Genomic DNA, 13,579 nt, shown 5'->3' with positions numbered 1-13,579 from the left:
GAGTTATCTACTCTGAAGACCATAAACAAATTGTCTAGTAGTCCACAAGAAGGCCTTAGAGCAAAAAGAGCATTCAGCGGTCATATCTTTTTATCTTCCTTTAATCTGTAACAGTTTCTTTCTTTCATGACCTTGGCATTTTTTAAAAAGTGCAGGCAATTATTTTATGGAATGTCCCTAAATTTCAGTTTGTCTGTTTCATCATGATTAGATTTAAGTTATCCATTTGGGGCAGGAATGCCACAGCAGAGATTCTGTACCCTTCCTGATGCAGCTGCCCCAGAGGCATGTGATGTTGATTTGTCCCAGTATTGCTAGTGTTAAATTTGATCAATTGATTAAAGTGTTGACATGGGTTTCTCCACTGTCAAGTTACAATTTTCCCTTTGCAATTAATAAGTAATTGAGATACTTAGAGATTAAGTAAATATCCTGTTCCTCACCAAACCTACTTGTTTCAATACCCACTGGTAGATTCTTCCCTGGATAAAGATAAAATTGTGTGTGAGGTCAAACAAGGCCAAACTTCAAGGGAAAATCTAAAGCTGGTTGCAGTGGTAACTGATAAGCATGTGAGATTCCTCTATTAGACTTAATTAAAAAACTCCAGTTCGTGTCCACCTTTAGCTATTAAGAAAAAAACCCACCACCTTTGGATTTGTTTGTGAGAGCAGCCATGAGTACCTATGAACATGCTAGCTTCTCTCCTGGTGAGCTATGCCTGCTGGGAACTCAACCCTTCAGTTCACAAGGTTTCCAGCAGCAGCAGAAAGGGACACCCAGGTGCAGAGACCTGACAGCTAATCACCCTCACATAAGGAAGCTATATTTAAAAATGAAAATTCCAGCTTGGTCTGTGATGGCACAGTGGAGAAAGCGTTGGCCTGGAACGCTGATGTCACAGGTTTAAAACCCCAGGATTACCCCAGTCCAGGCACATACAAGAAGCAACTACTATGAGTGAATGCTTCCCACTCCTCTCCCCCTTCTTTCTCTCTCTCTCTTCTCTCTAAAATCAATACATAAAATCTTAAAAAAAAAAAAAAAAAAAAACCCAAAAACTCCAACTCTCCACTGCCTTATACTGAGGCATAACCAAGTTTGGGAACTCCAATTTTACTTATTCGAGAAACATTTTTCAAAATTCTGTCCTGGCAGGTGTCTCAGTGGACAGAACATTGCCTTGGCGTATGGACATCCCAAGTTTTATTCCCAGTCAGGGCACGCAGAAGCAATCATCTGCTTCTCTCCCACTCCTCCTCCCCTTTCTTTCCCTCTTCCCTCCTGCAGCCAGTGGCTCAACTGGTCTGAGTGTGATCCCAGGCGCTGAGGATAGCTAGGCTAATCCAAGAGCATCAACCTCAGGTGCTAGAAATAGCTCACTACTTGAGCATTGGCCCCAAACAGGGTTGCCAGGTGGATCTCGGTCTCCCCATCAGGGCACATGTGGGAGTCTGCCTCACTATCTCCCCTCCTCTCACCTAAAATAAATAAATAAATAAACAAACAAACAAATAAAACTGTTATCACAAAGTTAGAAACTTCAGAAATTGGATAAAAGCAGCAAGAACATTGTGGTATCACATACTGGTTGTTACACTACAGCCCAGTGCTATCCACTGTTAACATTCTATCGATCTTTTCTCTTTGCATAGGTAATATTTCTTCAGGTTTGGGATCATACTGTCTATACCAGTCTTCTTCAAGCTCAGTTGCACTGGACATCTACAGAAAAGGATTTGAGTATCTTCTGTACTTTCTCAATTCTCCCAAGGATGGACTATACTTAGATTCACTCCACAGGCATAGAAGAGAACTTATTCATAACATACAATGGCTGCCTTAGAGTATTAGGGCTAAATTCTCTGTATAGCCCAACTGAGGAGCCCTGGTCTGCATTGTGTAACTTGTTTTGTTCACCTAATATCCCATTAAATAAGCATTTAATAAGCACCTTACATATGTAGGTACTGGTAATGTAACAATAAATAAGACACAACTCCCTCCCTCTTTAAATGAATAATTCAGCCAGGGAAAGCAAAAATACCTCCATACCCCAAATACTGAATAACGCCATGATAGAGGAGTGGCTGTGCACCTGGTGTGCCTGGGCAATGCACCACTAGTGCATCAGAGCAATATGAGCAAGCTGAGCAATAAAATCAGGGCGGCTGCGCTGAGATGATGTGTAAATGGGTCCTTGAAGGCTAATCAAGATTTCAGCGACAGATGTCAAGAACATGCCAAATGCCCAGAGGACCTGTGGGAGATGCAACTAAAGAGGGATTGGGCTCTCTGAACTGGCCCCAAAGGAGGCAGTAGGTGGCCCTAAGTGGTTCTTAAGCAGAAAGTTGGAGAGCTCACCCTGGGACAAAGGTGACCAAAGAAGATGATGGTCAAGGGGCCGCCGAGATCACTGCAGCCAGAGGTGAGGGGGAAGCTGAGCCAAAGCAGGGACGTCAAGAAGGGGGCCAAGAGCTGTGCAGGAAGAAGACACCACAGAACTTGGTGAGTGACATGGTAGAGGCTGCTCTTACAGCAGCTGGTCAGCCAAGATCGGCCTGCACAGCAAACTCAGGACGCTAATGGAAAAGTATAAAGCATGCAAGAAGGCTCCACATGCTGCCACAGTTCTGAGATGATTTAACAGAAGAGGTGGGGGCCAGAGGGAATAAGATGTGACACTGGGGTAAACTGAGGAAACTGCTCATAGAATTTCCCCTTCTCTTGGGGCCCCTCCAAGCTCTAACAAAAGGCCTTAGGTAATAGCTTTCTAGTGGTGGGCCCCTGTGACACCAAATTATATATACAGAATATGACACAGAAGAATAAGTTTGTGTTAACCCCACAAGAGCCATAAATAAAGCAAACTCTAGGAGCTATCTTTTTATTATTATTATTATTCATTTTAGAGAGGAGAGAGAAAGGGAGAGAGAGAGAGACAGAGAGGGAGAGAGAGAGAGACAGAGAGAGAAGGTGGGGAGGAGCTGGAAGCATCAACTCCCATATGTGCCTTGACCAGGCAAGCCCAGGGTTTTGAACCGGCGTCCTCAGCATTTCTAGGTCAACGCTTTATCCACTGCGCCACCACAGGTCAGGCTAGGAGCTATCTTTTTTAATAAGAGATTTCACTCTTAGTGGAAGGGAAAATACAAGTAGTTAGGCAGAATAAATAATCCTTAATAAGAGAAAGTGAAAGTTAGTAGAATTAACAGTTAACAAAAGCAACTCTGGGCCCAATATAAGCAAGCTCCAACAAAGGGACTTCCCCCAAACCCAATTATAATGGAAAACACAGGGAATGAGACAATGGGAGAGAGTGTATGCCAATTCTAAAAACAATCGAGACCCCACCCCCAAAAAGAATGGTAGGGGTATGGGTTCTTAAGGTGTGGAATTATTAAGTGATATCATTAAATGGGACCTTAGTGATATACTGTTTTTCCCCATGTATATGACATGCGCCTTAATTTTGGGTCCCAAAATTGGGGGGGGGGAATATTACATAAAGTTATTGAACTAAGGTTTTATTCATCATAAAATTCATACAATTCCTCAAGCAGGAAATGCAAGTAAAAAAATCTACAACTACTGTATAAGACGCTCCCAGTTTTAGACTCTAAATTTTTCCAAAAAAAGTGCATCTTATATATGGGGAAATGGAGTACTCCTCAGAGAACGCCTGGCCGGGTTGATAGGTAAGGGAAGGTGGAGGATTCCATAGGCAGGTTATACAATTATCCAGTATTCAATGAGTCTATTTGTCCTGTAGGAACAGAAGAATCAGAGTGGTCTATAAAACCCGCAATCGGCAAGTGGTGTTGACCCTAGCAAAGGGAAGGTCACTGGAAACAGGCCCTGTCAGTTTCTGAAGGACAGAGAGCAATCTTATAGGAGACAAAGGAAAGTTTTGTTATGGCCACTTCAAGCTCAGAACAAGTTAAATATGTTTGAATTCCTAAAACCAACAATATGTATATAGGTCTATAGGAAGCATGGCTAAAACATCCCTTTCTTTTTACGCCCCAAATCATTTATCCCTTTTACTCTTTGCCCTCAAAACCTGGAAACAAGCATTCAGGCAGGCTCCCAAACAGGCATACTTTCATTCACATATCCAGTTTTAAATCAAGTGTGAAGCATGCACTTGGGGATATAGAAACAAGCAACATAGTCTCTTCTTCAAAAAGCTCTCACAATCTTATTTTAAAAATTGGATGAGTAGATTTACCATCAATGTAATTATTTTCGTAGTAGTTCTTTTTAACTTATTCCACACAGGACATGAGGGCAGTGTAAGGATATGTTTTAGATTTGGGAGGGGTACACATGTGTGTCTGGAAGGGGGTTGAGAAAAGGCTCCCCGAGAGGAAGGAATGAGGAGGACTTGCTGTGGGGGGTGGCAGAGGGAGGGAGGTACCACTTGAGCAAGGACAGCAGGTGCCTAGGGGAAAACTCCCAGTGGAATGTCTGAAGGTGCAGCCCAGGAGTGAACAATGTACCAAGAGAGGCTAGAAAAGGAAGCAGGCCATGCCATGGCAGGTTGGACTTCTATCCTAAAGGAACAGCTTGGTGGGGTGGGATTGAGACCAGATTGGATTTTGCAGAGACCTCTCTTGAGGCTAGACTGGTGATAGGGAAGACCTCTTGTGAGCTGAGAGACCAGTCAGGAGATGTGCCTAGGAATACATGACCTGGACCAGGGAACAGCGCCATCTCACCAACCTCAGCTAAAACCTCCCAGGAATTTCCAAAGGTGCCTTTCTGAGGGTTGGGGTGGGAATGCACTATATGCTACAAAGGTGGAGATGCATTTGCTTCATCTACCACCTGCAGGCCAGACTGCCTGAGTCTGAATCCCAGCTCTATCCCCTAGAGCCCTGGTCGGCAAACTGCAGCTCACGAGCCACATGCTCTTTGGCCCCCTCAGTGCGGCTCTTCCACAAAATACCAGGTGCAGGCGCTACCTCGATAAGGAATGTACCCACCTATATAGTTTAAGTTTAAAAAATTTGGCTCTCAAAAGAAATGTCAATCGTTGTACTGTTGATATTTGGCTCTGTTGACTAGTGAGTTTGCCGACCCCAGAGTTTCATAACCTCTTTGAGCCTCAGTATCCTCATTTGTAAAAGGGGAATAACAATGGCACCAAACTTTTGTGAAAATTAAATGGGCTGATGTATATAACATGCCTAGAACAGGTCAAGATTAAGTGAATCAGTAGAGTATTTATCCTTTCTCCTGCCCTATGTTTTGTAGCATGTCTTTTTGCTGGGGATGGGAGGGGCACGGTTAGTACCAAGATTTCCACTAAGAGCCCATTCTTTCTGCCAAGCACAAAAACACTGCTAGATTACCAGGACTCTGGATTCACTTGGCAAATAACTGAATCCCACCACTGTTAGCTCTGATTGTTTCCTGTTTCCTATGTCAAGAAAAATCAGCTCAACATTTACTGGCTAAGATTTAGAGCTGTGCTGTCCAATACAGTTGTCAGTAGCCACATGTGGCTGTTGAGTACTTCAAATATGACCAGACTAAATTGAAATGTGCTCTATATAAGTCTAAGAAACACACCAGGCTTTGAAGACTTACTTTAACAGAAAAATGTAAAATCATTCATTAACAATTTTTATAATTTGATTTGATAATATATTCAACATATTGGGTTAATTAACTAAAATTAATTTCATCTGTTTTAAAAAATTTCTTCCTTCTCATTCACTGGATTTATTTATTTATTTACTTATTTTTATTTTAGAGAGAGGAAAGAAAGGGGTGAGGGGGAGAGGGAGAGAGAAACACTGATTCGTTATTCCACTTATTTATGTATTCATTGGATGACTCTTGTATGTTCCCTGACTAGGGATTGAACCTGCAATCTTGGCATATTGGGGAAAATAATCAGTTGAGCTACCTGGCCAGGGTGCATGGAACTTATTTTAACTGCTAAGTTCCAAACTTCATAATTTAGCTGATTAGCTTTGCCCTAGGCCAAACAGCTTGTTTGATTAGAGCAGGCCAGACTGCCTGAGTTTGCCAGTTCAATTCCTGATTAGGGCACATATAGGAACAGCTCAATGTTCCTGTCTCTCTCTTCCCCTCACTCTCACTGAAATCAATAAATAAAAAAAGATTTAGCTGAATATCTCTTTGATGCCTTTTTTTGTTGTTGTTTTTGCTAATATAAGCAATTAAGACTACACATTTCTGGCCCTGGCCGGTTGGCTCAGCGGTAGAGCGTCGGCCTGGCGTGCGGGGGACCCGGGTTCGATTCCCGGCCAGGGCACATAGGAGAAGCGCCCATTTGCTTCTCCACCCCCCTCCCCTCCTTCCTCTCTGTCTCTCTCTTCCCCTCCCGCAGCCAAGGCTCCATTGGAGCAAAGATGGCCCAGGCGCTGGGGATGGCTCCTTGGCCTCTGCCCCAGGCACTAGAGTGGCTCTGGTCCCGGCAGAGCATCACCTCCTGGTGGGCAGAGCGTCGCCCCTGGTGGGCCTGCCCTGCCAGGTGGATCCCAGTCGGGCACATGCGAGAGTCTGTCTGAATGTCTCTCCCTGTTTCCAGCTTCAGAAAAATACAAAAAAAAAAAAAAAAAAAAAAAAGGACTACACATTTCTCTAAATACTTAATTGCAGACCATAACTTTTTTAAGTATGTAATTCATCCTAAAGTTTTGATATATATTTTTATTAATTCTCTTTTAAATTTAAATTCAAATTTAATTCAAATTTTCAAAAAATTTCAAAATTTCTCTCTTAAAATTTATATATAATTAAGTTGCATTGTGTTCAGAGAACTTTGTATGATACTGATTATTTTAAATATGTTAGGATTTACTTTACAACCTGGTACATACTCAAATTTTGTAAAAGTATAATCTTCACCTGCTGGGCTTATACTTTCTATGGAATCAGTTTGATCAATTGTGTTTTAGAATAATTCATTACTAAGGTGTGTTGTTTTTCGGCCCTAGTTCACAGAATGAAAGAGGGTTTGGGCCAGTGATGTAGGGACTAGGGCCAGGTGGAGAGATGACATGCCTTGAAACTGGTTTGTGTTGTACTGTTGCTAAGATTGACAAATGGCAGCTGTCAATCTCAGCTGGTGATGATGAAAATGAGCTTCCCATCGGAGAGAATGTTATGAGCACTGTTACTGGTTTTTAGTCAGCTTATTTTTATCAGTTACCGAGAGAGGTATATGAAAATCTCTCACTAGGGTAGATTTGTCAACTTTTCTGTCATTCTGTTACATTTTACTTTACATTGTTTCAAGCTGTATTATCAGGTGTTTAGAAGTTGAGAAGTTTTTATCTTCCTGGAAAATTCAAACTTTGATCCACTTATTTGTTTTTAGTATTTTTTAAGTGTAGCTACTTGGAAATTTTAAATTATATGTGTGGCTTGGATTATATTTCCATGGGACAGCTCTGGTCTAGGGAAGGATAAGCAAGAAGCCTGCTCCAGCCACCAAGTCCTGATGACTAAGGACTTGATTACAGAAAATGACAAGCAAAGAGAAGAGCATATTGGTGGCCTTGATAAAGTACCACACTCTGTCCTCTCTGGCTGCTGCAGTCTTATATAGGAAATGAGCACAAGATATGAAAAGCAGATCAAAGGTGAAGAACAGAGCAGAGGATGAAAAGCAGAAGCAGAAGCAGAAGCAGAAATAAGAAGCTGAGGGGAGAGGAAGGTCAGGGAAAAAGGAACTCTGTGTCAAATAGAAAAACTGCTTCTGCTCTCAGTGTAACAAATCTTTAATTATGAACGTGACACCTAGACTTAAAAAAGGCTTAACGTTTAAAAGACAGAACTATGTCATCAAAGTAGGCTTTTAAAATTTGATTTTTCATCAATTTTTCCTTTTTGAATGAATCAAATCACCATATGATACTTTACTATGATTCCAGATATTAAATACTTAGAGGGAAAAATTCATGGGTATAGGAGTTGATGAACCATCCAATCACTTAACCTAGATACTTTTTCATGGCATATAAGAGGAAAACAAAATGTCTACTATGGCCTCAAAAAGACAAAAGAAGAAGTGGGCTTTTCTTCTAGGGCAGTGATTTTCAACCTTTTAATCTTATGGCACAAACTACTAAAATTCTGTGGCACACCAGAAAATATATTATACCTTCTGCCAATCTGACAAAAAAACAGGTATAATTTTGATTCATTCACACCAGATGGCTATTGTGGTGTTGCCTGTTGTCATTTTTTGACAATTTAAGAGAAAAGAGGTCAGTACCCCTGACTAAATAGTCAAGTATTGTATGTTTTACAAATTCTTGTAGCACATCAGTGGGAAATCACTGCTCTGGGGTATCATGGGGGTATTCTTAGTAGCAACCTAGAGGTGCAGGGAAGGCAGGTCAGAGGAGTACAAACAAAGTATAGAAAGTAGAAAGTTAAGGGAGGAGAGGTTCCCAGATGCCTTTGCAGTAAGAAGTAAGGGAGCTGAGACAAAGAAAAGCAGTTTGGCCAGAGAAATTCTTCCCTGAAGACAGAGACTCTTGAAGCTAAAGAGTTCTGGGCCTACTTGCTGAAAACATACAGACACAGCCAGGTAGAAACTGATGTGAATCCTGATCCAACTCCTGCATCACTTGCTGATAAGTGAGCTTCACTCATCAGCTAGTACTGAGGAACTGCCAATGTAGTAATCCCAAAATTTGAACAAAATAGCTTTTTCTGTAGCTCTCAAAGCTGAGCATACACATGCAATCATGACCCAACAATCACAGCCCTTCGTATATCCCCATAAAAAATGCATGCATATATACAATATATACCAAACACCAGTACAAGAATAGTCACAGTAGCATTATTTGTAATAGCCAAATGCTGGAACTTTTCAGTGTCCATTAACAGTGCACAGATAAATATGTGGTATATTATTCACTCAATGGCCAAATCAGAGAGTGAACACTACGACAGGCAGCATCATGAGTGAATCACAGAAACCTAACTTGTAAGGAAAGAAGTCGTATACTATTGGATCCCACTTACAAAGCACACATAGGGATTACCCTTAAGGAAGTAGTGACTGGGAGAATAAGGACAAAAATATTTTCCCTTCTAGGTTCTTTGGCTGGCCTAATAATTAAACTGATATAAGACAAATTAACAGAAGAAAAACAAATTTTATACATACATACATACAGGAGCCCTATAAAGACATGAGAACTGAAAGGGCTGCCTGGTAATAGTTAACGTCCTCTTTTATTGTCCATTCACCTCCCATGAGCCAGCCTGCTATATAAATGCCCCTTATTGTTGCCAAATAGCCCAGCAAGGAAATCAGGGAAGAACTGGAGGAGGCAAATCAAAGAACAAAGGGTTTGTTCCTATTCTGCCTTGAATATATCCTTAAAATTAAAAACCAATCTATTTTGATAACGGAACAATTTTGTAGTTTGTGCCAAAATTATATACATTTTCAAAACAGTTGTAAATGCAAGTTTTTAAAATTTATGCCTGTCAGCTCTCTCTTTCACTCTTCCATTAACTCCTTCATGCCTTCTTGTCTCACCCATTTCTTTTCCTGCCTAGAGGAACAAACTGCTACTGATTATAAGCAAGGCTCATTTTATCTCACAGGAACAACAGCATTCATGTAGTAGACAGACATGTAAAAAATACCCAAGACATTTGATTACAGTGCTCTCGCGGCTCATAGCGGCCTCTCTCTGGCCAACCCAGTACTACCAGGAGAGATGTAAGACATTCTTCAAAGATGTCAAGCTTGCAGGATTACACAAGGGAAACCACAACCAGTCCTGACTAGTTTTGAGTATGTGCCCTTCACTCTGCAGACATGATTCTTCACAGTTTTAGGACATGCATCCCTCTTCTGTGGAAGAGGATTAGCAGTCACAAGCCTAGAGGGCAGGAGATCAGTCTTCTTCCCCTTTAACACCTCAACACCCAGCACTGTGCTTGGTACAATGAAGAGGCAACCCAAAGGTGCCAAATAAAGCACAGCACATAAAACCATTTTCTCTTTTAAAGAAATGATACCTAATTATGCACAGGTCATACAGTACATGATTAAGACACAAGGACATAAAATTAGTCCTTCAAGTCAGCTAGAGATGCTGTAGGACCATCTTCACTGCTAAACACATTCTGTGGTCAGACCCACGGAACCAGGAGCCTGTAAGGAACCTCGGCTTCAGCAGGTCAAGCTTCCCAGTACACACCAGGAGACTGAGCCCCACACAGGCATAGGTACCGGCCAAGGTCACCCAGATGATGGTGTAGGGTAGCCGTAGGACCCCGCCTTTCCCTATTCGCCCAGCTCCTCGGAGATGCTCTCCGAAAACCTGTGTTACCTAAACACTAAAGGTGCATAATAAATGCACACTCAGGTCAAGTCAATGCCTACAATTCAGAAGAAACCAAAGGTTACCAAAACGTGTCTCTTCCCCAGGACTGGACGCAGAGTAGGGGCAACAAAGGTCACCAGCGAAGTTCTACCTGCAGGCATCACACGTACGCTTACCCGATGGATGCAAAGGCCAGTTTCTCCGGAGCTCCTAGTTACCTTATAAAACGTCCCCCATTCCCGTCCCAGGGAAAGGAGTTAACTTGGCTCTGCCGGCTTGGAAGGTTACGACAATGAATTAAACCCCAAGCCGCTGAGGAAAGCTGGGGGGAAAGGGCCATTGGGGGTGGACTCGACACCCGCGCCGTTCGCCCTGCGCCTCCACCGCGTCCACACTTGCGCGGGCCGCAGCGCCCCACGCCCGTCTACATCGCTAGAGGCCACGACTCTCAGCTCGCGTCCCCGCAGGGCGCATTTGGGGCAGCCGTGCCCTGGGCGCTGCCCGCGGTGGCTGGGGCGGAGCCGCCAAGCAGTGCCAAGCGGGGGTGAAGACGATAGCCACCGCCGCCCCCAACCCGCGGGCCCAGCTGCACCGAGGAGGGGGCTGCGCCACGTACCTCGGCCGGCAGGTGCCGCTGCCGCCACCGCCTTGGTTCGCGGCTGCAGAGGACGCCGCTCCACGCCGCCCGCCTCCTTCGTCCGCATACTAGGGAAGGGGCGCCGGCCTGCAGCCGGCCGGGGACCCCGCGCGCCCGTCCGCCCACGGCGCCGCGCTCGCGCCCATTCAGTCCCGGACTGTCTGCTCCCCTGCGCGGATGCGGAGGAGGGGCGTGGGGGCGGGATCTCGCGTCACGAGGACACGGAAGGCCAATCGGAGTGCGCGAGGGCTACCGCGGAGGCCCCGCCCCTAGGACGCGAGCCCCTCCACCCTGCGGGTTTGGAGGAGTTGGGCGTCCCTAGGTGGACTCACCCAGGGCGGTGGGCGTGCTGGGGTGGGCGTCCCAGGCATCCTCCGCTCTTTCGAGCTCCAGTGAAGTTATATGGTGGAAGGAACAAAAGGCGTATTCAGACTGGTTATAGGCTGTAACTGCATGGAGGACGTAGGTGCTGAGCCAGTGAACGAAGGGGCTTTGGTAGTCGCGCGCTTTACTCGCCAGCACAGCACCCCAGGCGATCCTGGTTCCAAGCTCCAGGGGTCCTCTGGTCCCGTAGGAAGGCCGCCTGGGCGTGTCTGGAAACTTATGGAACAGCCTTCTTTTGTTCCTCGTGTATGATAAAAGGGGGCGAGAGAGCGCTGATTTATCTGCCAGTTTTACAGATGAGTAATTGAGGCCCAGAGAGCAGAAGTGAGTCACCCTATCATTTAGTGGCAGAGCCAGTATCAGAACCTGTACTTGGAGCGCGCACTCCATTTCTCCAGATTCTCCTTTTGATACTAGAATTTAAAAAAAACAAACATTAGTGAATCCCAAAATTTAGAAATTAAAGAGTTTAAAACACTACTATGTTGTTTGTGTAACACGGCTGTGAAGTATGTGCCTGCGACATTTTTGTGCCTGAGAAGTTGTTGATTCTTCAGTGAAGTTGGTCTGCTCTCAGAATTTCCTTTCTTTTTTTTCTTTTTCTTTTCTTTTTTTTTTTTTTTTTATAGAGACAGAGAGAGTCAGAGACAGGGACAGACAGACAGGAACCGAGAGAGAGATGAGAAGCATCAATCATCTGTTTTTCGTTGCAACACCTTAGTTGTTCATTGATTGCTTTCTCATATGTGCCTTGACCGCTGGCCTTCAGCAAACTGAGTAACCCCTTGCTTGAGCCAGCGACCTTGGATCCAAGCTGGTGAGCCTTGCTCAAGCCAGACGAGCCCGTGCTCAAGCTGGCGACCTCAGAGTCTCAAACCTGGGTCTTCTGCATCCCAGTCCCATGCTCTATCCACTGTGCCACCGCCTGGTCAGGCTCCTTTAATTTCCTTTATGAACTCAGAGCATGATGGTTATGTGCCTGTAATACCAATTCCTGTTTGAAAAGGAAGATCCTAGACTTTAGACTTTGAGTCAAATATATTTGCATAAACTGAGAGTCTTGCCACTTTAATTGCAAGGGCTTGTACAGGGTTTGCACAACTGCAAAGAGGTTTTAAAGATACCTGTATTCCTTTTGGGGGGCAATAGTTCTGGAAGAAATGTGTATCTGGGTTACAAAGATTAGGAGGGAAGTCTCTGGTAGGAAAGGGTGGGAGGACTCTGACTTCCTATTTCCCAAAGAGATTTTGCTATAAACATATTGCTGGCTTATGCTAAGGTGAAGACATCTGAGCATTTTGGAAAAATTGGAGGAAAAGCTGTCACTGAGAGATCTAATCCAGAAGATTGGCGGAGGCTGGCCAGGCAAACCAGCTGCCTGGGTCCAGGCAGCTGCAAGGAGAATGCTGAGAACCTCACCACTCTCTCTTGGAGATTTCTTTGCCTCAGTTACTCTTCCCATTTTCTCCCATATATTCCTTGTCCATAGAATCCTAAAAAGCATTTTGGTTGGCTTGGGGGTCAGCAGTACCCTGACTTGGAAAGTGGGTGTGAGGTAGTGGTGAGAAGAATGGGAGCTTGAAGCCGCCTTCTATCTCGATGAATAAGACAACTGTTTAACCTTGTACCCACTCTCTCATTCAACCCACTCACATTTGGTGGGGAAACAGGCTGACCCACTTATGCAACAAAACAAACCATCGTGTTCACTGGTGGCAGAGCCATTTTTAGCTACTACCCTGGGTAAAGACAGATTCCCAAACAGTAGATTAGGATCAGCCACTAGATCTCAAAGCCTCACCTGGAAGTCATTGACTGGTGTCAGAAAAGCTTCTGGACCCTACTAGAAAGGAGACTGTAAATCCAGGACAGCAACCATGATTTTTTAATTTTTTAATTCCTTATGCTCATTAGTTTGGTCATTCTGTTAGTAGGTGTTTGGCTGCCCACAGCATCCATCCCACCCTTCTCCTCTTAGGTAAGTTTGCTCCATTCTTAGCTCTGTGCATGTGGTTTAATTGGTCTAAGCCAGTGGTTTATAACTGCTGGTCTGCGAAAGAGATAACCAACCTGGTGTTGTGCGAAGATTATAGACTCAGTGACTATAGACTCTATAATTTGTACACATCAGGTAGTTAACTCTTTTCTGGACCAGCGGTTGAAAACTACTGGTCTAAGGGACAAGTCATGGAACCCCTAGGAGTCCCTGAGAACCTTTCAG

The 13,579-nt window shown here is 44.1% G+C and overlaps 1 protein-coding gene across 3 annotated transcripts in view; it reads right to left on the bottom strand.

The window, feature by feature from the left end:
• ST3GAL5 (ST3 beta-galactoside alpha-2,3-sialyltransferase 5) overlaps positions 1–11,142 on the bottom strand; it is a 69,091-nt gene extending 57,949 nt beyond the window's left edge. Inside the window, exon 1 of one of the 3 annotated variants that reach the window (XM_066377827.1) lies at positions 10,954–11,142. In XM_066377827.1, coding sequence (XP_066233924.1) covers positions 10,954–11,041 — 88 coding nt within the window. In that variant the 5' untranslated portion in view covers positions 11,042–11,142. The remainder of the gene's footprint in view (positions 1–10,953) is intronic. The other 2 variants (XM_066377828.1, XM_066377829.1) reach the window with 2 other exon arrangements.
• Between the last annotated feature and the right edge of the window lie 2,437 nt (positions 11,143–13,579).

The sequence above is a fragment of the Saccopteryx leptura genome, chromosome 3 (genome assembly GCF_036850995.1).
Source record: "Saccopteryx leptura isolate mSacLep1 chromosome 3, mSacLep1_pri_phased_curated, whole genome shotgun sequence".
NCBI lineage: Eukaryota > Metazoa > Chordata > Mammalia > Chiroptera > Emballonuridae > Saccopteryx > Saccopteryx leptura.
This window is presented reverse-complemented; position numbering and strand designations above follow the sequence as displayed.